Below are 24912 nucleotides of genomic sequence, written 5' to 3' on the forward strand. Positions count from 1 at the left end.
ACATAGCAAATTCTACAACAGTTTAGTCTATATAGAAAGAATCTGTCCCCCAAAAAGTTGTGGTTTTTTTTTTTTCTTTAAAGCCTGGGCATGGTGACACATAACTCTTAATACCAGCAGAGGCAAGTCGCTCTCTTTGAGAGACTTAATTCCAGCCTCGTCTACAGAGTGCGACCCTGTCTCAAGAAGGGCTCAGAGTTTGGTTCCAATTGTTGCTCTGGCAGAGGACCGGACTTCAGTTCCCAAACCCACACACCCCGCTAATTCTGGGCTCTGCAGACACCAGGCACCCACTCCTCGGTGCTCATATATACAAAGCAGAACACACAGGCCGGGGTAAGGGGGTTTAGGAATCCAACCAAAGGGCCAGGCCGGAAGTCAGACTGAATTCTGGTACATCACCTCTGACCTCATGCGGCTACGGTTAAAGTTGCAGCATAGTCACTGAGCATGCTCGCTGTTCCGGTCACGTGGCCTATCATGGCCGCCTCCATGGCCCGCGGCGTGAGTGCCCGGGTCCTGTTGCGGGCCGCCGGGGGATCTTGGGGTAATTGGACTGGGCACGGGGCAGCGACATCCAGGACTCTCCGGAGTACAGGTACCTAGGGCCGAGCCGGGCCGCGGCTGGCAGCGAGACCGCAGCCGCTCACCCACTCGTGTTTTCCAGGAGAGCGGCGCGCAGGCGAGGACGAGGCGGACGGCCCGGAGCTGCCCCGGGACTCGTGAGTGCCCGCCACGCCTTGCCCCGCCCTGCCACTCAGCCGCAGGGCCATGCACTCAGCGCCTGCACCCTGTCTGTCCCCAGGGTCAACGTGGTCTTCGTGGACCGCTCTGGTCGGCGGATCCCCGTGAGGGGCAAAGTTGGGGACAATGTTCTTCACCTGGCCCAGCGCCACGGGGTGGACCTGGAAGGTAGGTCATAGGGAATTACTTGGAGACCTTGCTATTCTTTCAAATCCTTTTTGCATTTCTGAGATGGTCTCATAATAGTTCGGACTTGCCTCGAATTACTATCAGAGGGTGGCGTGGAACTTCTGATCTTCCTGCCTCCACCTCCCGAGTGCTGCGTGACAGTGCCCCACAGTAACACCTTACCCGGTAGTTTTGTTTTGGTGTGGATTAGTGGGTCTGTAATCAGGGCCTCACGCTCTAACTCAGGCTGTCCAGCAACTTTAATAAGTCTGCACCTTATTACAGTGATGCTCCTGCCTCCACTTTTTGAGTACTGAGACTACAAGACTGTGCTACCACACCTCCATATGCAGAGAGGGGGAAGAGGTGGGAAGAGCTGAGATAGATTCCGTGTAACTCAGGTTGTTCTGAAAGTAACTATATAACCAAGCTAGGTTCAAACCCAGGGGAGTGACCCTCCTGCCTCCTCCTCTTGGGTGCTGAGATTAAGATAGTCTCTGTGCCTTCGCCTTAAACCCACTGGACGATCCTCCTGCCTCAACTTTCTCAGTTCTGGGATTACAGGCTGTCTCCACTGTTTAGCCCCCTCTGAGTCTGAGCTGATAGGATGGCTCCTACACAAGCCTACCAACCTGAGTTCAGTTCCCTGAGACCATGTAAAGGCAGGAAAGAAGCTGGCTGCGGCAGGCGCACACATCATGTACACAGTAATAATACACTCAAATTAGAGACAAGCATAGAACTGGAGAGGTTGCTCAGTGCTGAAGAGTGCATATGGCCCTTGCAAAAAACCTTGCTCTGTCCCTCCCATTCGCTCTGCGCCAGGCAGTTCACAGCCTTCTATAACAATAGCTACACGGCTCAGACCCTCACCTGACCTCCGTGGCCACTGCACTCTCATGCACAGCACACACAGACATACAAATAAATGCTTAAAATTAAAAACTTAACACTGAACTAAAACTTGGTCTTGGAGCAGCTCTTACTGAGTGTTTACTATAGGCTACTAGAATATATGCCTTCTCTTGTAGCTTGTGGATTCTTGCCGTTGACCCCTGCCCTCCAGTGCTGGGATCATATGTGTGTGACTCTGTCCCTCTGCTCTGTCCCTTCTTCAGGCCGCAGAGCTCAGGACTATCCCCAGACCTTTGTGCTTACTCTGTGTCAGAAGTGTTTTCCCAGCACATTGCTGGCTCGGCTCCTCTTCCTCCAGGCCTGACATCCTTTTACCCCAGCTTAAGCCCCATGCCCATGTTTGTCCATGTATCTCAGGGTCTCAGAGTTTGTGCTTCATTTGCTCTCTGCCATCTGCCTCATTCCTATCACCTGTGGCCTCTCCTGTCCTCTGCGTATGTTGAGTGCCAGTTCCTCATGCAGCTTTGTGAATAGAGCAGGCAGTGATTCCACCTTGCAGACAGGGAGACTGCACCAGATGGTAGGTGGGTTCAGAAGCAAGAGAAGCATGGCAAAACATGATTTAAACATGGGACATTTAGTCTTCCCATGCTGCTCTTTGCGAATATCAGTGGGTATTTTCTTTATTGAATTTATTTATGTGCATACATGTTCCTCTGTAGAGGTTAAAGGACAGCTTAAGGCATGCAATTCACTCCTTCCATATTGTTTTGCTGGGGATTGAACTCAGGTCTTTAGACTTGGCAGCAATCCCTTTACCCAATGAGTGCATTCCAGGCAAGGCAGGGATTTTTGGTGAGACCCTGTCTTTAAAAGAAGAAAAAAAAATGAAGCCTGATGTAGTTGCACACACCTTTACTTCCAGCACTCAGGAGACAGAGGCAGGCGGATCTCTGAGTCAAAGCCAGCCTGGTGTACATAGCGAGTACCCGGACAGCCAGAGCTCTATAGTGAAACCCTGTCTCAAACAAAAACAAAAATGACAATGTCTGCTTAGATTCATACCCAGTCTGGGTAACTTAGCAAGAGTCCCTGTCTCAAAAATAATGAAATTATGAAAAAATACATCTCAAAAAATGACGAGAGTCCTTGTGTGAATACTATCTACTGAGTGTGCTGAAGTGACAGGCCCTCTGTCATATTGTGCCAGCCTGAGCCTTACAGGATCTAGGAGCCAAGTAATAAAGAAACTGTTAGGAGCCGGGTAGTGGTGGCGCACGCCTTTAATCCCAGCACTCGGGAGGCAGAGGCAGGCGGATCTCTGTGAGTTCGAAAGCTACAGGGAAACCCTGTCTCAAAAAAATTAAAAAATAAAAGAAACTGTTAGGATTTCATTGGCAGATGAGCTGGAAGGGTCAGCGCTGGGCTAATGGAATAGGGACTGACTAAAGCTGGCAGATGTGGCCGAGCATGGTGACGCACACCTTTGATACCAGCACTTGGTAGAGAGGCAGGTGGATCTCTGGGATTTGAGGCCAGCCTGTTCTACATGGCCAGTTCTAGGACAGCCAGGGCTACACAGTGAAGACTTTTTCTCGGAACAAACCAAAAATCCAGTGAAAATGGATAGAGCTGTTGGGAGGTGGCTGGTGAGTCTAGCATCTGCTGTGCAGAGCAGCGTTTGGAACAGGGTTTCGAACAAGTAGGCCTTGTCTGATTTCTCACCAGTGTGTGAGCTCAAGCTCAGTATCTGAGCCTTTTGTTGCTTTATGAAAGGGTGATTTAGCATTGCTCTCAACAACTTGCTGTGGGAATGGACATATTTAATACTTGGCAGAAAGAAATGTAAATCAGCAGACAACAAGCCAACTCCAGGATAGGAAGGTGGCTATAGATTACCTGGGCAATGGTGGGCATTCCTGTGGCCTCTGCTGCATCAGAAGCTGAGCATCAGGACTACCTGAATCTAAGAGTTCAAGACCAGACAGTGCAACAAAAGCCCAGTGTAATCCAAACAAGTGAGACCTACTGGCTCAGGCCTATAACCCTATCTGCTTGAGAAGCTGAACCAGGAGAATGGAAAGTTCAGGATCTGGGCTGGCACGATAACTCATTGGTTAAAGGACACAGGCATTTGCCGCCAAGCCTTATGACCTGAATTCAATCCCTAGAACTGACTTGGAAGGAGAAGCAACTCAAGATGTCCTCTGACCTTAACATGTGTACTGTGATATACACACATCCATAAATAAATATTTAAAAGGCATTTAAGGGTTGGGCCTAATGGCACACGCCTTTAGTCACAGGCCCAGATTCAGAACTAGCCTGGATAACATAGCAAGAGTCTCTGTCTCAAAAATTACAGATTTGGCTAGCCGGGTAGTGGTGGCACAGGCCTTTAATTTCAGCACTTGGGAGGCAGAGGCAGGTGGATCTCTGAGTTTTGAGGCCAGCCTGGTCTACAGAGCAAGTTCCAGACAGCTAGAGCTGTTATGCAGAGAAATTTTGTTTCAAAAAAGAAAAAAATTACAGATTTGGGAGAATGCGGTGGTACAGGGGGTCAAGGCACTTGAAGCAGAAGTTTGATGACTATTTTCAGTCCTCCTGGTGCACAGCAGCAGCCCTACAGAGCCGCCCTCTGACTTCCGTAGGGATGCTGTGGCATGCTGCATCCCCATCCCAGCTTGCATACACAATAACAAAGTGTGTGACTGTGTGGACCACTCTTGCTTGTTCAGGATCCTAGAGTCAATCAACCCTTAATGCCCTTTTTTAAAGTTACATGGTGATAAATGCCATAGAAAAGTGAAGAAAGGAAAGTGGGGGATTGAGATACCCCTGAGTTGAATGAAGTCTTGAATGAATGAAGCTAAGCAGAGCAGAGAACATTCTAGGCCGCGGGTACAGGAGTGCAGAGGCCCTGAGGTGGGAGTGACTAGTGTAGAACTAGGCATAGTGGCCTGGGCTAAGACTGTCTCAAACAACAAAAAGCCTACAGACGACTTAGAAACCTTCTCAGCACTGAGAAGGTTAGGGCTAGGAAGCTGAGGTGGAGCGTGTTCCTCACTAAGGATGTCTCTTTCCTCCTGTCCCCAGGGGCCTGCGAAGCCTCCCTGGCATGTTCCACCTGCCATGTGTACGTGAGTGAGACCCACCTGGATCTCCTGCCTCCTCCTGAGGAGAGGTGAGTGGGCAGCCCCAGCTATACTGCCTCCCTGTGTCCAGGACTCTTCCACCCACACCACTCTGACCACCCCTTTATCCCAGGGAGGACGATATGCTGGACATGGCCCCGCTGCTCCAGGAGAACTCAAGACTGGGCTGCCAGATTGTGCTGACCCCTGAGCTGGAAGGAGTCGAGTTTACTCTTCCCAAGGTCACCAGGAACTTCTACGTGGATGGCCACATCCCCAAGCCCCATTGAGAGGAGGTCACTGGACCAACCAGGGCCACTGAACTGAAAAGAAAAGACATGCTTCTGGCCCCAGTGCACGGACTGGCCAGGAAAGAGAAGCTGAAAGCACAGTGTGAGACCAGAGCCGCTGCCGGGTACAGGCCGTGTCTGGGGACTGAGGGGGGTGGGTCTCCATCTTGGGTGTGTCAGTCCACCAGGGAGAATCGAACTATAAATTAGGGATGGACTCAAACCAGAGCTGCAATAAAAAGTAATACACATCTGCGGCATGTTTCGTGTCCTTGGGGGGCCTGTCTCTCCAGCTCCTAGTGCAGGGGCTCTGGCTGTGCCCACAACCCCACCCCAGCAGCACCCGCGACTTCATTCTTCCTGGGGACGCTCCTGCGTGACTAGGCCCCGCCCTAGCCACAGAGAAGGGATCCACAGCGCCTCTTGACCTTCAAGGCTGTGCTAAGTGATCAGAAGATAGCTAGCAAAGAGGGGGTGACCCAAGGGGACCTTCCTGATCACGAGCCACACAGCTGAGGCTCCTGGCAGCCACTGCAAAAAGTGCTCCCAGGTGCAAACAGCGCCCCCACGTGACCTGCGCCTGCCGGCTCCGCCCAGGTGGCGCCCATCGTCATCACCCTCACCCTTCGGGTTTATCTCTAGGGGGAGCAGGGCAGAGACGTTTTGCTGCTGGGCCTGGAGTGGGCATGGAGGCGGCATCAGCCCGTGACTTGGAGCGCCGCCGGCAGGAACTTCTGGCGCCACCTTGTCTGGACACCGAGTCGCTCCGTAAGAGCCGACCCCCCGCACGGGAGCCTGGAGCCCTGAGATGCCTCACTCCCAATGGCAGGTGCGTGGGGCAAGACTCCTCCACCGCCCATCCTAGCCAATGTCTCACCAGTCCCGGAGATTACGGGGTCACGATCCCCAGCTTCCCAGTCTTCCCCCTCTTAGTTACCGGCAAGGATGAAGTTTTAGCCCCTATACACAGGAAGGGACAGGTGATTTCCATCCTAACCACCCTTCTGTGGCTGTGTGACCCAAAAAGGTGCCAATGAAGGGTCATCCGTGGAGTGATGAGGGTAACCTACTAACAAACAACAGTCGATGGGGTGATTGACTAATGGTTGCTACTGACAGAAGCCTGAATTGGGCAGATTGCCTAGGGTGGGTCCCTGCTTTGTTAGTGGTGGTGGGGGTGGCTGATGGGAACTGATAGCCAGCCACGGGGGATTTGGTCTCTGCTAACAATTATTTTGCAACTTTTAAACCTAATAACCCAGGATTCTGGCCCCAGGTGAAGCACAGGGTTACCAAAGCAGAGGCACCAACTGGGTGGCGCTCCACCACCCCCTCCATACCTATCAAATCCAAGCCCCCAGGAAAGGGGTGGCCACGCCTTACTGCTTCTTATCCCCCAGGTCCCTGTGGCCTGCGTGCCAGGACTCTGTCAGCACAGCATTGCCTTTCCTCCAAGAGAAAGAAAACGGGTCACTGGGGTCCCCTTCGCTGGCCTCCAAGGCCCTGGGGCCGTGCTGGGAGCTGATGGTCATAGGGATGTCAGACCCTCTAAGTATGGCCAGGAATCCTAAGAGCACACAATACCCCAACCCGGAACCGTCTAGTGCTGCTCCCCCAACTTCACTCCAGAGAAGACCACGGAAGCAGCTGAACCCCCGAAAGGGCATTGAGAAGGGGGACCCCACGTTCAAGGGGGTGACTCTGAAGTTTCAGATACAGCCGGATTCTAGCCTCCTGATTGTATCCACCTACAGGTAGGGACTCTCAGCCATGATAATATATGCCTGCGTATAATAACAGTATACTTACAGTACAGGACAGGGCTGGTATTAGATGCCTGTCATCCAAACTATTTGGGAGACCGAGGAAAGACAGGGAAAAGTCAAAGCCAGCCTGAGCTACAGAGTGAGTTCAAGGCCAGTCTGTGCAACTTAACGAGATTGCCTCAAGATGGAATTAAAAAAAGGCTGGGAACCACGTATCATTCCCAATATCCCAAAGGCATGTTGGGAAAGAACCGAAGCACATTTAAAGCCAGCCTGGCTACACAGCTAGACCCTAGCTCAGAAAAAAATTAAAAAAACAAACAAAACACCTTGGGCCTGGAGATATGGCTCAGCGGTTAAGAACACTGGCTGCTCTTCCAGAGGACTTGGGTTCAATTCCCAGCACCCATATAGTAGGTCACAACTGTCTGTAACTCTATCCCCAGGGGATCCGACACCTCATAGGGTATATACAGGCAAAACACCAGTACAAATCAAATAATCTTAAGGAGAGAGAGAGAGAGAGAGAGAGAGAGTTAGTTCCAGGACAACCCAGATGCCACAGAAAAACCCTGTCTGGGAAAAAAAGCAAGCAAAAAAACAAAAACACACTCCAAAGAGAAAAACTAGTAATCCTAGAACCCGGGATGCTGAAGTTGAGGACCTTGAGTTGGAAGCTGGCTAGCCTCGCCTGAAGACCCAGCTCAAAAAAATACACAGTTGGCTGGGCGCCTTTAATCCCAACATTCGAGAAGCAGAGGGGCAGGCGGAGCTCTGCAAGTTCCAGGTCAGCCTGGTCTACACAGCTGGCTTGGTGGGTAAAGGAGCTTGCAGCCAAGCCTGACGACCTGAGTCCATCGCTAGGACCAATGTTGTAGAAGAGACCTGACTCCCAAGAGTTGTCTTCTGACCTTCATACACACACGCACACACACACAGAGACGTAATAAATACGGAAAGGTTTATTGTTTGTGCTTGCTTAGAACCTACATACATCTTCGTGCAAAAATTTTATTTTTATTAATTTATTTATTTGGGGGCACACATGGCGCACGCGCATGTATGTGTGTGTGTAGGTCAGAAGGTAACTTGCAGGAGATGGTTCTCTCCATTGTGTGTGTTCCAAGGTTCAAACAGGTTATTGGCAGCAAGTCCCTTTATCTACTGAGCTACTTCAAAGGCCCTGAATTGGATTCTGTTAATGCTGTTTTTTGAAACAGGATTTCATATAATCCAGGATGACCTTGAACTTCTAATCCTGCCACCTCCACCTCCCTAGTGCTGGGATTACCTGTGGGCACCACTGCATCCAGCTTTTTTTGTTTTGTTTTTTTGAGACAGGGTTTCTCTGTGTAACAGCCCAAGCTGTCCTGGAACTCACTCTGTAAACCAACCAGACTGGCCTCAAACTCACAGAGATTCACCTGCTTCTGCCTCCCGAGTGCTAGAATTAACGGCGTGCACCACACTGCTGAGTTACATCCAGCTTATTTTTATTCAATTACTTGGTTTGGTTGTTGAGGTTTTTTTTTCTATTTTCTTTAATTTTTGAGACAAGGTCTCATTATGTAGACTAGGCTGACCCAGAATTTTACCATTCTGCAGCCTCAGCGCCTTAGGACTGGAATTACAGGCATATAACATACCTGACTTAAATGCAATATTAATTACTTTATTGCTGCTTGTGGAATATAAAACCAGCCCTTTGACATCAGATGCCCCTGAGGGATGCGTGTTAACCTTTATAATGTATCTTAGTTTGGGGCTGTGACTCAGTGGGCAGAGTGCTTGCCTAGCATGCACACAGCCCTGGGATCCATGAGAGACCGTTATCTCCAGCCAGGCGTGATGCCACACACCTGCAATCCCAGCACTTAGGAGGCTGAGCACATTCCAGGACAACCTCGGCTACATAGAGAGACCCTGTCTTAACAGCAAGGAAAACAAGAGGCAGGGCAGGTTACTAAGACCTTGTTTCAAAAGTACAGAGAGGCCGGGTGGTGGCGCACGCCTTTAAACTCAGCACTCAGGAGGCAGAGGCAGGTGGATCTCTGAGTTCGAGGCCAGCCTGGTCTATAATGCATCCCAGGACAGCCAGGATTGTTACACAGAGAAACCTTGTCTCAGAAAAATAAAAGTAGAAAGAATTTAATTTTTATTTTTTCTATGACAATGTTACTTTACTTTTAAATTTATTTATTATGATTTAATATATCTAAAATTAGTGTATAAAATTCCTTGATTTTTTTTTTTTAAAAAGAAGGTAGAGAGGACTGAAAACAGGCAAAGGTGACATTTGCTTGGGCTTATGAGGCCCTGGGAAGTATTCATTTCGGGGACCACCTTACAGATCCACTCAATGCTACGTCTTGTTCTTTTTGCAGCTTGCCTGGCAGAAGTTGTTTACAAAAGCTCCCTGCAAGCCCTTCCAAAGCCCTTGTCAACTCAGGAGGCAACGAGGCCCTTGGTGAGAGGCAAAGATGGTGTGAGCTAGAAGTATCTCAAGGGTGCTATCTTCACATCCTCTGTCTTTCTCCATGCCCCCTTCTTCATCCCAGTTCCTCATTTAGACCTGCTCAGAGCCCCCCCAGCACTGAGTCACCCCACCCCCAGCTTCCTCCTCGGTAGAGACTTGCCATCTGACTCACCATCTGTCCCGGTGCCCAGCTCTCCCCATTTTCTCTCTGCCAACACCCAGGGCAGACGCAGAGCTACTGAAGCCTTAACAGAGACCACCCCTGGAATTCACCCCACACAGGCCTCTGAAATTGATTTCTGACCTTTGACCCTGTGCCTTTTGACTTCTGACACTCCAGAGCCCAGGCGCTGTGCTTCTTGTAGAACCCAAAGGACTCCACTCTGGAGAGATGCCGAAGATGGGACCCCTCTCTGCAATGCCTGTGGCATCAGGTCCTCAACCCAGAGGTGTTGGGGGTGGGGCAGACTGGACTCGGCTGGTGTGGGAACTAGGGAAAGAAAAACAGCCACCTATTGAGGAAAACGGTTTCCTCTTGGTGGTTTCTAGTTCCCCACTGCATCCTAAATGGTGGTTTCTTACACCCTACTCCCTCTCTCTTACCTCCAGGTACAAGAAATATGGAACCCGTTGTTCCAGTTGCTGGCTGGTTCCAAGGAAGAACGTCCAACCCAGGAGGTTGTGTGGCAGATGTGGGGTGTCCCAGGACTCCCACCTCAACCCAACTCAGGAACTGTAAGCCCTTCTTTATCTAGCCAAGTCAGTTTCGCTTCAGTTTCCCAGGGGAGAGAAGGTAGAATCAAGCCCCTGGAAGCGCCCAGCCTGTCTTGCTGCCAGCAATTCCAGTTGGAGAGTCAGCCTTATGTCCAGAGCCCCCCTTTTCCACTCATTCTTAACCCCAAATAAAAAGAAATCATTGCAGAAATGGTTATTTTTAATTATGTTTTACTTTAGATTTTCTTTTACATTTATTTGTGTGCATGTGTGTGCATTCGGGCATGGCGTGATTTCAGAAAACAGAGGACGACTTTCAGGAGTTGGTTCTCACCTCCCACAAGCTGTGTGTGGATTCTGGGGATTGAACTCAGGTCATCGGGTTTGGCTGCAAACATCCTTACCTGCTGGGTTATCCGACAAACCTGAGGAAATTCTCACTAATACTGCTAACACTGTGCTGACGGCTGAGCCACCCTCAGTATCTCTGCATCCCTCCCTGAGCCTGGGAAGGTAAGAGGCGCTTCCTCTTTGGGGTGGATTGTAGGTAGGCAGAGGTGGCACAGGCCTTTGATCCCAGCACTATGGAGGCAGAGGAAGGAGGATCTCTGTGAGTTCAAGGCCAGCCTGATCTACAGATTGAGTTCCAGGACAGCTAGGACTGTTAAAAAGAGAAACCCTGTCTCAATAAAACAAACAAACAAAACCAACATGGATTGTACATATAGTCAGTCTGAAGCAAGAATGAACCACATTTTAGAAGGGAGAAGGGTGGCTGGAAAGATGGCTCAGGAGTCAAGAACTCTGGCTCTGTTCTTCCAGAAAACTCAGGTTCAATTCCCAGTACTCACATGGCAGCTCACAACCATCACCAACTCCAGTTCTAGGGGATCATATGCCTTCTTCTGACTTCTAAAGACACCAGGCATACATATGACACACACACAGGCAAAACACCCATGTACATACACAAACAAAAATTTTTCAGCTTGGGGCTGGAGAGATGACTCAGCAGTTAAGAGCATTGCCTGCTCTTCCAAAGGTCCTGAGTTCAATTCCCAACAACCACATGGTGGCTCACAACCATCTGTAATGAGGTCTGGTGCCCTCTTCTGGCCTGCAGGCATACACACAGAAAGAATATTGTATACATAATAAATAAATAAATATTAAAAAAAAATTTCAGCTTAACTTTAGAAAAGCAAGTAATTTTTTTAACAAGCCAGCCAGCTAGATGGCTCCTCTAGGAAAGGCGCATACACACGACCTGGCCATCTGAGCTTTCCCCTAGGTAACTTGTAGTGTGACCCACATACCTGCACACTCACATGAGGCCATCTACAGACACAGAGCTGGGAAGGTTAAGGGAGAAAGATTACAAGTTAGAGACTGGCCTGGGCTGCACAGCATGGCCCTGTCTCGATACTTGGTTTTTTTTATTTTTTAAGACTGGCTTTCCTTACCTCCTCAGTGCTAAAATTGCAGGTACTCACCACCATTCCTCGCCTAGCCATTTTGATAATTGTGTGTGTGCAGGTGCATGCGATAGCATGCCTGTGGAGGTCAGAGGTCACACAGCTTTGGAGATCAGCACTCTCCTTCTACTGTGTGGGTTCCAGGAATGGAGTCAGGTCATTAGGCTTGGCAGTAAGGGCCTTTCTTCCCAGAACCATCTTGTTGGCCCTCCACCTTAGTTTTTGAGACAGGTCTCTCCCTGAACATAGCAGAAACAACAGACTCTGAAAAATTGTGTCTGACCTCCACATGAATGCACTTTGGCATTAGTTCCACCTCCCCAACACACCTAAATAAATAAATAAATAAATAAATAAATAAATAAATAAATAAATAAGAAGGCTGAGCCATTGGGGAAGACACCCAGCTTGACCTCTAGCTCCCATGCATGCGTACATATGAAGGCAGGGCAGGTGATACCTGCCTTTAATCCCAGCACTCAGGAGGCAGAGGCAGGTGCATCTCTGTGAGTTTGAGGTCAGCCTGGTCTACACAGTAAGTTCCAGGCCAAGCAGGAATGTTTGAAAACTAAAATACAAATCTGCATATTTATGGGAAGTGGGCCCTGGGGTGCAGAGGCCTCTTATCTCTGGTGGAGGGATGGAGGTGCCTGCATGCATTCCCAGTTCTTGAAGGCTGAGGCAGGATGGGTTAAGTCCAGGAGTTTAAGACCAACTTGTTCAAGACAGCAAGATTATATTAAGAAGGGAAAGGAAGTGGGGAGGTGGTGACGCATGCCTTTAATTCCAGCACTGAGGAGGCAGAGGCAGGTGGCTCTCTGTTACTTGGAGGCCAACCTGGTCTACAGAGCAAGTTCCAGGACAGCCAAGGCTACAAAGAGAAATCTTTCTGTCTCAGAAAAATAAAAAATTTAAAAAAGTTCAAAGTCTCTTCTGAGACTCAAGGCAATCTCTTAACTGTAATCCTGTTTTTAAAAAACAAACAAACAAACAAAAAAACAAAAAAACCAGATCACATACTTTCAACATAGCATGGCACAGAATATACATTACCATTCCAAAGGGTGGAAAGGGAACACAGTGAGGAAATACCGGACAGGAAATCAGATGGGCAAACACCAAACTCTGCCTCTCCAATTCCTTTCAGCTTTGTTGACTGCAACACACTTCTGTCTCTTGGGCTGGTTCCACTCCCTGTTAGCATCTCTCCTTTTCAGGTATCCCACAACTTCAGAATCTCCTACATTGTGGGGTCTTCAAGGCAATTCAGGCTTCACTTTCACAGCTTCATGCAATGACTTCTCTAGGTCTCCATGCAGGGACCCCTGACATATGCCTGACCTCAGGTGGCTTTCCTTAGTCATGGGGGAAGGGAACAGGGTGTTTCCATAAAACTCCTTTCTTGTATCCTTGACTCTTAAGCCAGAACCACATAGCCAAGGCTGCTAAATTCTGACTGCTGGGGCTGGAACATGGTCCCCTCTTTGAAAGACATTTCACCAGCTCTCTGTTTTCCATGTATCCCTTCACTACCTAAGCCTGGCTGTCCTGGAACTCACTCTGTAGACCAGGCTGGCCTCAAACTCAGAAATCCACCTGCCTCTGCCTCCTGAGGGCTGGGTTAAAAGATGTGCACCACCACACCTGGCCGGAAGCCCTTCTTTACTTCCTGTTCACAAACTGGAGACTTAGCTGGGTGGGATCTTGCCCTGAGGTTACCACTCCCTTTACTCCACTTAGCCTCAGCCTTTTCTTTAATCTAATTACACTTCTTGGTGCCTCTTTCCTGCTCAAACTGTACATTTTCTAGTTTCCCTTGTTCAGATTGTTCCTTTTCATTATAGATCTGCATAAAACTGGCCACTAATAATCACACAACGCAGTCAATACTGGGCTGTTTTGAAATCTCCTCTTCCAAAGCAATTAATCCTAAGACTTTTCAGACAAGGATTTTCTTCAAAACAACCAGTCTTCCTTGTATGACAAGAACTTTAAATCTTGGGGTCTGGAGAGATGGCGTGGTGGTTAAGAGCACTGACTGCTCTTCCAGAGGACCCGGGTTCAATTCCCAGCACCCACATGGCAGCTCACAACTGTCTGAAGATCCAGTTGCAGGGGATCTGACACCTTCATACCAATGCACATAAAATAAAGTTAAATAAACCATAAAAAATATTTAAAAAAAAAGAACTTTAAATCTTTGAAGAAAGAAATTGAAGAAGACATCAGAAAGTGGAAAGACCTCCCATGCTCTTGGGTAGGCAGAATTAATATAGTAAAAATGGCAATCTTACTGAAAACTATCTACAGATTCAATGCAATGCCCAGCAAAAATCTTCAAAAACCTCAAAAGAACAGTACTCAACTTCATTTGGAAAAGCAAAAAAACCAAACAATTGATTGATAGCCAAAACAATCCTGTACAATAAAAAACTTCTGGAGGCATCACAATCCCTGTCTTCAAACTCCACTACAGAGCTACAGTACTGAAAACAGCCTGGCACTGGCATAAGAACAGACAGGAGGACCAATGGAACCGAATAGAAGACCTGGATATCAATCCACACATCTTCGAACATCTGGATTTCAATCCACACATCTTCGAACATCTGCTATTTGATAAAGAAGCAAAAAATATCAACTGGAAAAAAGAAAGCATATTTAACAAGTGGTGCTGGCATAACTGGATATCAACATGTAGAAAAATGAAAATAGATCCTTATCTATCATCATGAACAAAATCAAAGACCTCAACATAAAGCCAGCCACATAGAAGAAAAAGTGGGAAGTACACTTGAACGCATTGGCACAGGGAACCACTTCCTAAATATAACCCCAGCAGCATAGACACTGAGAGAAACAATTAATAAATGGGACCCCCTGAAACTGAAAAGCTTCTGTAAAGCAAAGGACACGGTCAACAAGACAAAACGACAGCCTAAAGAATGGGAAAAGATCTTCACTAACCTTACATCAGACAGAGGTCTGACCTCCAAAATATACAAAGAACTCAAGAAATTGGACACCCAAAGATCACATAATCCAATAAAAAAAAATAAGAGTACAGACCTAAACAGAGAACTCTCAACAGAGGAATCTAAAATGGCTGAAAGACACTTAAGGAAATGTTCAACATCCTTAGTCATCAGAGAAATGTAAATCAAAACAGCTCTGAGATTCCATCTTACACCTGTAAGAATGGCCAAGATCAAAATCCCTGATGACAACTTATGCTGGAGAGGTTGTGGGGAAAAGGGAACTCTTCTGCATTGCTGGTGGGAATGCAAGCTGGTACAACCCCTTTGGATGTCAGTGTGGCTATTTCTCAGAAAATTAGGAAACAACCTTCCTCCAGACCCAGTAATACCACTTTTGGGTATATATCCAAAGGATGCTCAATTGTGCCACAAGGACATGTGCTCAAGTATGTTCATAGCAGCTTTGTTTGTCATAGCCAGAACCTGGAAAGAGCTTAACTGTCCCTCGATCGAAGAAAGGATAAAAAAAAAAAATGTGGTACATTTACTAACGGAGTGTTACACAGCAGAAAAAAAATAACGACAGCTTGAATTTTGCAGAAAAATGGATGGAACTAGAAAACATTATTTGAGTGAGGTAATCCAGACACAGAAAGACAATTATCACATGTACTCACTCGTAGGTGGTTTTTAAACATAAAGCAAAAAAAGTCAGCCTACAAACCACAATACCAGAGAACTTAGACAACAATGAAAACACTAAGAGAGACTTACATAGATCTAATCTACATGGGAAGTAGAAAGTATAAAAAGTAAATTGGGAGCATGGGGACCTTGGAGGAGGGTTGAAGGTAGGAGGGGAGAGGCAGAGAGGGGAGCAGAGAAAAATGTAGAGCTCAATAAATATCATGGGGGGAAAAACAGTCGTCACCGAAATAACACAAGAACTGTCTCTAGGCCACATACAAATATTCTTCTCCTCTGAAATATCTTGAACTTGACCCCTACAGTTCGAAGTATCCTCAGTACCACTGTCTTCTGTGTTCCTACTAGGATGGCTCATTAAGCCATGCTTAAAATGTCCAATCGCTTTTCTAGTCCAGAGTCCCAAAGTGTTCCACATTCCCCCAAACAAAATCATGCCCCAGCCCACACTTGGTACCAACCCAGCTCTCACAGGAACACCCCACCCCCGGTACCAACCCAGCTCTCACAGGAACACCCCACTCCCGGTACCAACCCAGCTCTCACAGGAAAACCCCACTCCCGGTACCAACCCAGCTCTCACAGGAACACCCCACTCCCGGTACCAACCCAGTTATCACAGGAACACCCCCACCCCTGGTACCAACTTCTGCCTCAGGATTTTACTGCTGTGAGAGGCACCATGGCCACAGAAGCTCTATAAGGTAAACTTTTAGCCAGGACTGGCTTACGCTTAAGGATTTACTCCATTATTGTCATGGCAGAAAGCATGGTAGCATATAGGCAGACCTAGTACTGGATAAGGAGTCTAGAGTTCTTTATCTGTATCAACAGGCAGCAGAAGAAAGAGATACTGGGCCTGGCTTAGCCATCTGAAACCTCAAAACCCACCTCCAGGGATACGCCTACTCCACATGTATATGCAGCACAGATGCGCTCAGACGCACGTGTAGTAAAAATTGCATTTAAACTTTGGGGCCAGATAGACAGCTCAGAAGTTATAGAGCATTTCCTGCGGTGTTCAAGTGGCTCACAACTGCCTGTAACTCCAGTTCCAGGGAAATCTTATACCCCTTCTGTCCTCCACACTTACTGGCTAGTCTTATGTCAACTTGACAAAAGATAGAGTCATCTGAAAAGGGGGAGCCTAAATTGAGAAAATGCCTCTATAAGATCCAACTGTAATAATTTTTCTTAATTAATGATTGATTGGGTAGGACTTAGTCCATTGAGGGTGGTGCCATCCCTGGGCTGGTGACCCTGGATTCTATAAGAAAGCAGGCTGAAGCCAGGCAGTGGTGGGACACACGTTTAATCCCAGCACTTAGGAGACAGAGGCAGGCAGATCTCCGAGTTTGAGGCCAGCCTGGTCTTCAGAGCAAGTTCCAGGGCTACACAGAAAAACAAAAACAAAAACAAAAAACTCTGTCTCAAAAATAAAACAACAACAGAGAGTGAAAGAAAGCAGGCTGAGTGAGCCATGAGAAAGCACCCCTCCTGGCCTCTGCTGATGTCAGCTCCTGGCTCCAGGTTCAGCCCTGTCTGAGCTCCTGTCCTGACCTCCTTCAATGATGGACTACCATGTGCAAATGTAAGCCAAATAAACCTTTCCTTCCCAACTTGTTTTGGTCATGTTTTGTTATGCTTCGTCATAGCAATATTAACCCTAAGACATACTTGTGCCGTATACTTGTATAGATATATACATACAAGTGAAAATAAAATCTTGAAAAAAAATTCTAATTCAGTTGAAATGCTTTACTTTGAGACCAGAGCTTTGGATGCCCTGTACTCAAGCATCACCCAGAGGAATATTGAGCTATACAGACACTTGGAGGCTGATACAGCCATGGTCCAAGGGATGAAGGTTCTGTTCAAGCCAGTGCCAGTGTTTGGCATGGTCCACAGCATGCTGGCTTGGACAGGATGCACACAGCAAGGACTACAGCATCACAGAGACTAAAAGGAAAGTCTGGGAATTGGTGTGACCAAGAGAGGGAAGATGCCACGTGAAGCAGGGGGAGGGAAGTCAAGGCGGCAGCAAAGCCACCCAGGGTGTTGGATGATGCCGAGAGCACAGAAAAGCTACAGTCACTATGGGTCTAGCCCAAGAGAGAGGCTACATGGGTTGCAAGTGACAAAAGCCTTGGGTACTCATGGCAATCCACTATGTTCCTAGATGCCAGACGCTGTCTGTCTCAGTTGCTCTCATCGTCTCTGTCTTCCTGTTCCTCCCTGGTTTTGTCTCCTTGTTTTTATTTGTATTTGAGACGGGGTCTCTCGACAAAGCCCTAGCTTTCTAGAGACTCACTTTATAGACCAGGATAACCTCTAACTCTGAGATCATGATTCTGCTTCCCAAATGCTGGAATCAAAGGTGTGCACCACCACCCCCAGACATTCACTATTTTTATATGTACATGTTTATGTACACAGGAGCCTGCGCAGGCCAGGAGAGTATTGGATCACCTGGAATTGGAGTTATCAACCAGGGTCCTCTGGAAGAGCAGTAAGTGCTCTTAACCACAGAGACGTCTCTTCAGCCCCTTCCCTTTATTTTTTGAGATAAAATTTCTCACTGAACTTGGAATTCACTGTTTGGGTAGGCTTGCCTGGCCAATGAACTCCAGGATCCTTCAGTTTCTGTCTCCCCAGGACTAAGTATAGGCAGACTCATCCATCCTGGACCTTTATGTGGTGCTGGGGATGGAACTCAGGTCTGTCCTTCCTCCCTCCTTCCCTCCCTTCCTCACACTGCACAGCCTACAGGAACCTCAACAGGTCAGAGAGTGTCCTTTCCAGGTACCTTAGTTGGTCTAAACCTCTTCCAGGCAGCTTGGCTTGTTGATACTTCTGGAAGCCATTTGGTCAGAGACATCTTTGCTGCATGGCTCTGCTTCCTCTGGCAGGGAGGGGCCTAGTGAGTCTGGTCAGTTTAAGGGACTTCCTGAGGCTAGTTTGAGTTGTTTACCTTCCTTTTTAACTAGCAGCAGGATGGAATGTTTCAATCTCTGAGAAAACTGTAACACGATCTGACCTCTTGCTCTTCCATTCTTTCTGCCCCTCTTCCACCTTGGTGGGGGTGACTGTAGGTGTCCACCTGTGGCTAAGAAACAGGCCACCACGCCAGAGTAAGTCACTTGTTCTCAGGAGCTTCACAGTCATGAGTGAAGGGTGACAACAGTGATCTATGGGTGTCACCACACATGTTTAGAAGGCGATCTGACAGGAACATCACATCCATCTAGAAAAACATCACTTCCCCACTGGGACCTATGACCTCCCCAGCCACAGGTGTTTGGTTTACAGTTCCAGACATACTTGTACATCTCTTGTAGAGCTGGCCTTAAATCCAATTGAATGGTTATTGTTCTTGCCCATATTGACTGAGCAACTATTGCACAATCAGGCCCATCCTGCCTCGCACGTCAGTATTTCAGTACACAGGTCCACAGCCACGCAGGAGTGTTGGGGCCACGCAGGAGTGTTGGGGATGGTACCCCACCAGCAGCCTGCATGTGGTCCCTTCTGGCTCTCTGTGAGCCAAGCAGCAGATGGGAGGTTGCAGTCCAGTCCCAGCTTAGTTTCCCCATGGCCTACAGTCAGAGCACGGACGTGCGGTGTCTTCAGCAACACGGTGTCATGTTTAGTCCTGGCATACAACGGACAGCAGGAGCAAAGACTTTGGCTTGTGGAACCTCAGGGGCTTTCCCACCAACAACTCACAGGGAAAGAGTGTAGGGTAAATGGTCTGAACTTACTTCAAGATTTGAAAACCCACGAAAAAAACCCACCAACCCCTGAGCTCAAAATTCCACCAGTCCCTGGCCTTGTCCCAAGCGCATGACTTGAAATCCTACCAATTCCCACCCTGGAAATCTCCACCCTTGAACTCTCTGTCCCAAGAAACCCTATATAAGCCTTGCTGCTTCTTCCCCAAGCAGAGGCAGCCACTCTCCTGAGTGTGCGAGGTTTGTGTGCAAGGGTGACGCTGTGGTCATCCTTGGCTCCCTATGCCAGGGATACCTTTCCCCTCAGGGTTGTAACCCTTACAGGAAGTCCACTCCTGGCCCTGGGAGTTTCCATTCAATAACCTTGGGCCCTTTAGGCATGTCCCTTTTCACCCTTTTAGGGTACCTTTTGGATTCTTTTCTCATTTGTTTTTCAAGACAGTATTCTCTGTGTATCCCTGGCTGTCCTGGAACTCATTCTGTAGACCAAACTGGCCTCAGACCTCAGGGACCTGCCTGCGTCTACCTTCCAAGAGCACCACCAATGCTCAGCATTGGATTTATTTCTTTTAATTAATCCAGCCCCAGTAGGGTTGCAAGGTAGTCAGAAACACCATTGTGCTGGGTTGTCTCTCATGGCTTTCCTTAATCTGCGAAACACTCAGTGGTTAGCTTCATGTCATCTGCATAACAAAGACTTCTCCAGAGAATGAACATGGGACTGGATTGAGCTGAGTTTATTAATATGCATCCTGAGTGGAGATTCTAGGTTTAATATGGAAGCTCCCACAGTTGAAGAAGGTGTCAAAAGTCTGCTTGAATGGTTGGCTGAAGCATTTGCCAAAAGATGGCCTACTGAAAAGGAGTTGGAGATGCCTGATATTCCTTGGTTTAGCATTGATGAGGGGATTTTAGGTTCAGGATAACTGCAGCACTGCAATGCTGGAGTGGATTCGTTGTGTAAAACCTAGTCCTCCACAATGGGAAGGTCCAGAAGACATGGGTTTCACTAATTCCACAGGACATAAAATGGTGAGGGGGCACCAGCATGTCTGAAGAGCTTTGTGGTTGCCCATCCACTTGTACCAGACCTTAGGGTCGGATGGATTAAGTACCATGGGTTTAATTGGGCCATGAAGTAGCAGGGGGCAGCTGGAAGCACTAGATAAACAAAGGATTGTTGTTATCATAATGGGCAGTATAGACAAAGCAATGTCCATAATGACCTGGCCTGTAACAAAGAATTCTTTAAGAATATTAACTCAGGGGCTGGAGAGATGGCTCAGAGGTTAAGAGCATTGCCTACTCTTCCAAAGGTCCTGAGTTCAATTCCCAGCAACCACATGGTGGCTCACAACCATCTGTAATGGGGTCTGGTGCCCTCTTCTGGCCTGCAGGCATACACACTGACAGAATATTGTATTCATAATAAATAAATAAATATTTTAAAAAAAGAATATTAACTCAGCTGGACAGTGGTGGCGCATGCCTTTGATCCCAGCACTCAGGAGGCAGAGGCAGAGGGATCTCTGAGCAGTCCAGGCCAGCCTGGTCTACAGAGATAGTTCCAGGATGACCAGAGCTACACAGTGAAACCCTGTCTTGGGGGAAAAAAAAAACCTAGAGACAAAACAAACAAACAAACAAACCACACTTACAACCCTAGCAGCAGCCTGGAGGGCTGGGGCAGGGTTCTTTGAAGGCTTCTTTGAATCAGCATCTAATACATGGTATCGTTTCTTCCACAGCAGGATTCACAGGTCCATGAATCAAGGGTAACAAAGGGAAGGATCCCACTCACTACCACCCCTAGTGACCCACTACACTAGCAAACTTTTTGCTTCCTGGTCCTGAAGTTCTGTAGGTCTAGAAGTTTTGTTTCCAGAGTGGGGAGCACTCTTGCCTGGGCAGCCACACAAACATGACATTGAGCTGGAAGCTCAAACTTCCCCTGACCACTTTGGACTTCTGAGGCCCTTAAGCCAACAAGCTAAGAAAGGAATAGCAGTAATAGGACCGGGTGACAGATCCAGATTACCACGGGGAAAATGGATTGCTTCTCCACACAATGGAGGTACGGAAGACTATGTCTGGAGCGCAGGAGATCTTTGACGGCCTGTCTTGGTGCTACCATCCTGTGGCTAAAGTCAATCAGAAACTACAACAGCCTAATGCAGACAGGATGGCAAAGCACACGGATCCATCAGGGATGACGGTGTGGGTCACTCCTCAGAAAGAGCTTGCTGAGACTGGAGGAAATACAGGTGGGTAACAGAGGAAGGTAGTTATAAGCACCACCCAAGGCCACGTGACCAGTTGCAGAAAAGAGGATTATAATTGACATGAGTGTTTCTGTTGCACTTTGTTAAGACTGTGTTTGTGAACTAGAATAATTTAAATATTTATTTAAATAATAAATATTGCTGGTCTAAAAAAAAAGACTGTGTTTGTGTAGATATCTGTCTTTTCTTTCCATGATTTATTATGTAATGTAGCACTACACTTAAGAGAATATCAATAAATATCATTTAAGTTTGAGATACTAAAAAAAAAAAAAATGTACCTCAAGGTACATTGCCACCCATTCTAAATTTATACTTTTTTGGTTGTATGAGGGATAGCTATATCATATTAAGCATAATTATGACATGGTTACTGTTTTTATTTGAAAATCAAGCAAGCCATAAGGAGATATGATTGTGTCAGTTTGACAAGAAGTGAACTTGTGATGCTTTCTTAGAAGTCAACTAAAACCTAAATGACTGACACACCTGTGAGGGATTTTTTGTTTGTTGGTTTTTCAAGACAGGGGTTTCCCTGTGCAACAGCTCTGTCCTGGAACTCTGTAGACCAGACTGTTTTTTTTTTAAATATTTATTTATTTATTTATTATGTATACCATATTCTCTCCGTGTGTCTGCCTGCAGGCCAGAAGAGGGCATCAGATCTCATTTCAGATGGTTGTGAGCCACCATGTGGTTGCTGGGAATTGAACTCAGAACCTCTGGAAGAGCAGGCAATGCTCTTAACCGCTGAGCCATCTCTCCAGCCCACCAGACTGGTTTTTAACTCAGAGATCCACCTGCCTCTGCCTCCCAAGCGCTGGGATTAAAGGCATGCGCCACCACTGCCCAGTGGAAGACCCAATTTTAATTCAGATCTTTGAAGTAGGAAAAATCCAACTTTAATCTGGGCCATGTCCTCTATAAAGGACATGGAAGCAGGAAGCTTGCTGTCTTTGCCCGCTGGCCCTCACTCTCCCTGGCAAGTCCATTCCTTCACTAGCATTAGAGCCTACTTCTTTGGGATTCCAGAATATACTGAAGACCAGCTGAGATGTCCAGTCTTGTCAACTACTGGATTCTTGGACCTTATTTTCAGACAGATGGCCATTGCTGGACTAGCTGGATTCCAATAATTTCCTTTATATATGTGTGTATATTATATATAGCCACACGCACACGTAAGTTCTGTTCCTCTAGAGACAAGGCAACATCCCGAACCCCCGTCGCACAATAAACAGCGGGGTTACAAAGACAACCGTGGTGAAGCACTCTGGAAGTCTGCTGTCACCTGTTCTCAGCAAGTGTCAGGTGATCTCAGAAGTTCACACCTAGGAATACACTAAAGTCAAACATAAGCAAGGTCTACAACAGCACAGAAAGGTTCCATCCAAGCCGGGCGGTGGTGGCGCACACCTTAATCCCAGCATTTGGGAGGCAGAGACAGGCAGATCTCTGTGAGTTTGAGGCCAGCGTGGTCTACAGAGCAAGTTCCGGGACAGGCTCCAAAGCTCCAAAGCTCCAGAGAAACCATGTCTCGAAAACAAAACAAACAAAGCAAAAAAAAAAAAAAAAAAAAAAAAGGTTCCATCATCCATTTTTATCAGCTGCTTCCTTCACAGATCAAGGCTGGGTACAAAGCATGGATAGGAGACACTAACTTAATTAGCTCTGTAACCCTCGGTCACTCTCGCTGAGCCATTACCTTTCCATAGCCCAGAGCTCTTCCACAGGGCCACCACATCTCTCCACCCTAACCAAGTCTTAATCTGCTTAGACCTACTCAGGACCAAAGGTGAATGTGGTCCAGGTTTCCCCTGCTGCACCCGCAGGCTCCTGGGTTGGCACAGTGGCTGTGGCCTCCCCATTCATCATTCCTGGCTGTTCAGGGAGCTCCTGACTGGGCAAACCATTTCCACCCCTAACATAACCTTTTGCTGGAGAGAAATGTACACTCCTTAGTCTGGGGGGGATAATCACCCACCCCTGGGGCAGGCTTGACCGTCTTCACCTGTCTTGTTCCATCACGGTTCAGTGAACTGTTCCTCGGGCTTACAGCCTTCCAGAAGCTCCTCAGCACACAATTTGTCTCTGTCAGTCTTTTGCTTAGGAATTTCAGCTCCCTAGCCATGGTGGTGCATATCTTTAATCCCAGCACTTGGGAGGCAGAGGCAGGAGATCTCTGTGAGTTCAAAGCCACCATGGTCTACAAAGCAAGTTACAGGACAGTCAAAGCTACACAGAGAAATCCTGTCTCAGAGAAAAAAAAAAAAAAAAAAAAAAAGGCCAACAGGAACTGCCCTGGACAACAGGACTCAAGGAAGCTTAGGGAGGCAGTTAGGATTGAATAGCTAATTCAGGGGTTGAGGAGAGCCTGGCAGGGGCTCTCACTTAGCCTGTGCTGTCTTTCTTGTGTCCCTGGCATAGCTTCGCTGTCTCCTGCCCTGCTTCCTGTTCTCATCTTTGCTGATTAAATGTTTGCATCTGCGCAACCAATGGAGATAGGAGCTGCCTAGACCACTTCCCTCACCAGAGCTGTGTTCCTGCTTTTCAGGGAGCAGAAACTGAGGAGGAGGCTGCTGGAGAAGGCCCAGCTGTTCTTGCCTTCTGCCTCTGCTCCGGAAGGGGGAGGGGAGGAGCTGCACTGTGGGGGTGGCAGCGATAACTGTGCGTGCTCATCTGCTGTGGACTGTGAGGGGCAAGTCCGAGAGACACTTTGGAGACACAGGTGGACACAGGCAGGAGAAACAACCTGTGTCATTGCTGTGTGTGCACGCGCGCGCGCGCACACGCAGACATGAGTGCCACAGTGTGTTCACAGGTCGGAGCACACCTTTGTGCTGTCTGTTCTCTCCTTCTACCTTTTTATGGTAGAAGGGATCAAACTCAGGTTGCCAGATTTGTGCAGCAGGTACCTTTACCCACCAAACTGTGTGACTGGCCCACATCCACCTTGATTTTTACTTGAGGTTTGGGAACTAAACTCAGATCTGTGGCAACTACTTTACTGAGCCCCTGTAACATTTTCCATTGGTTTGCTTCTGAGGTAAGGTTCTTGTCCCAGACTGGCCTCAACTGGATACTTACCCAAGTGCTAGTTTGAATTTGTGATTCACCTGTCTCTAGTCTCTAGTGCCAGGGATACAGGGGCTTGTCACTCACACTTGCACGGACACCTTTAGTCTTTTACTCAGGCCGGAAATCTACAGGCCACTGGGAAGGGGTGAGATGGCAGCGCAGATGCTGGAAAAGGAAGCTGGCTGTGACCATAACCAGGCCTGGTGGAGCTACCTTCAGTCCCACCTTGGAGAGCAGAGAGATCAGAGGGCAGCCACTGGGCGGAAGAGATAAGTGGGAGGGACGGAAAAGGAGCTGGTCCCCACCCTACCCAAGTGTCCTTTTGTTGTTGGCGGCTGTATAGGAGGTCAAGCATCAGCTCCAGGTTTCATGATGCAGAGATGGCTTGGAATATACTGGAAACATGGGCATTCATAAAAATAAAAGAAGTCCTCCGAATGAAGAACTGTTTTTTAGTTTTTATCTATGTGTATATGTACGTGTTTGCCTATGGAGGGCACACGACTGCAGTGCAGG

At 47.7% G+C, this 24912-nt stretch overlaps 2 protein-coding genes across 2 annotated transcripts; both read left to right on the forward strand.

Annotated features, from left to right (window-relative positions):
* Positions 1-119: 119 nt before the first annotated feature.
* On the forward strand, positions 120-5442 carry Fdx2 (ferredoxin 2). The gene is made up of 5 exons (XM_048446447.3): positions 120-598; positions 668-722; positions 806-912; positions 4864-4951; positions 5035-5442. Exons 1-5 carry the CDS (start codon positions 451-453, stop codon positions 5189-5191), a joined length of 555 nt encoding a protein of 184 aa, XP_048302404.1. The 5' UTR covers positions 120-450; the 3' UTR covers positions 5192-5442.
* A 113-nt stretch (positions 5443-5555) lies between these two features.
* Positions 5556-10358, forward strand: Zglp1 (zinc finger GATA like protein 1). The gene is made up of 5 exons (XM_048446446.2): positions 5556-6020; positions 6592-6945; positions 9342-9424; positions 9774-9867; positions 10043-10358. Exons 1-5 carry the CDS (start codon positions 5878-5880, stop codon positions 10170-10172), a joined length of 804 nt encoding a protein of 267 aa, XP_048302403.1. The 5' UTR covers positions 5556-5877; the 3' UTR covers positions 10173-10358.
* The last annotated feature ends 14554 nt before the right edge of the window (positions 10359-24912 follow it).

The sequence above is a fragment of the Myodes glareolus genome, chromosome 4 (genome assembly GCF_982192425.1).
Source record: "Myodes glareolus chromosome 4, mMyoGla1.1, whole genome shotgun sequence".
Classification (NCBI taxonomy): Eukaryota; Metazoa; Chordata; class Mammalia; order Rodentia; family Cricetidae; genus Myodes; species Myodes glareolus.

What these genes read in the sequence shown, in the direction of transcription:
- Zglp1 (XM_048446446.2), top strand. Translation starts at nt 5,878, where the DNA reads ATGGAGGCGGCATCAGCCCGTGACTTGGAGCGCCGCCGGCAGGAACTT. An exon ending in AGGAGGCAACGAGGCCCTTG is followed by an intron (nt 9,425 to 9,773) that starts GTGAGAGGCAAA and finishes CTGACACTCCAG; the next exon opens with AGCCCAGGCGCTGTGCTTCT. An exon ending in TGCAATGCCTGTGGCATCAG is followed by an intron (nt 9,868 to 10,042) that starts GTCCTCAACCCA and finishes TCTTACCTCCAG; the next exon opens with GTACAAGAAATATGGAACCC.
- Fdx2 (XM_048446447.3), top strand. Translation starts at nt 451, where the DNA reads ATGCTCGCTGTTCCGGTCACGTGGCCTATCATGGCCGCCTCCATGGCC. An exon ending in CAGGACTCTCCGGAGTACAG is followed by an intron (nt 599 to 667) that starts GTACCTAGGGCC and finishes CGTGTTTTCCAG; the next exon opens with GAGAGCGGCGCGCAGGCGAG. An exon ending in CCACGGGGTGGACCTGGAAG is followed by an intron (nt 913 to 4,863) that starts GTAGGTCATAGG and finishes TCCTGTCCCCAG; the next exon opens with GGGCCTGCGAAGCCTCCCTG.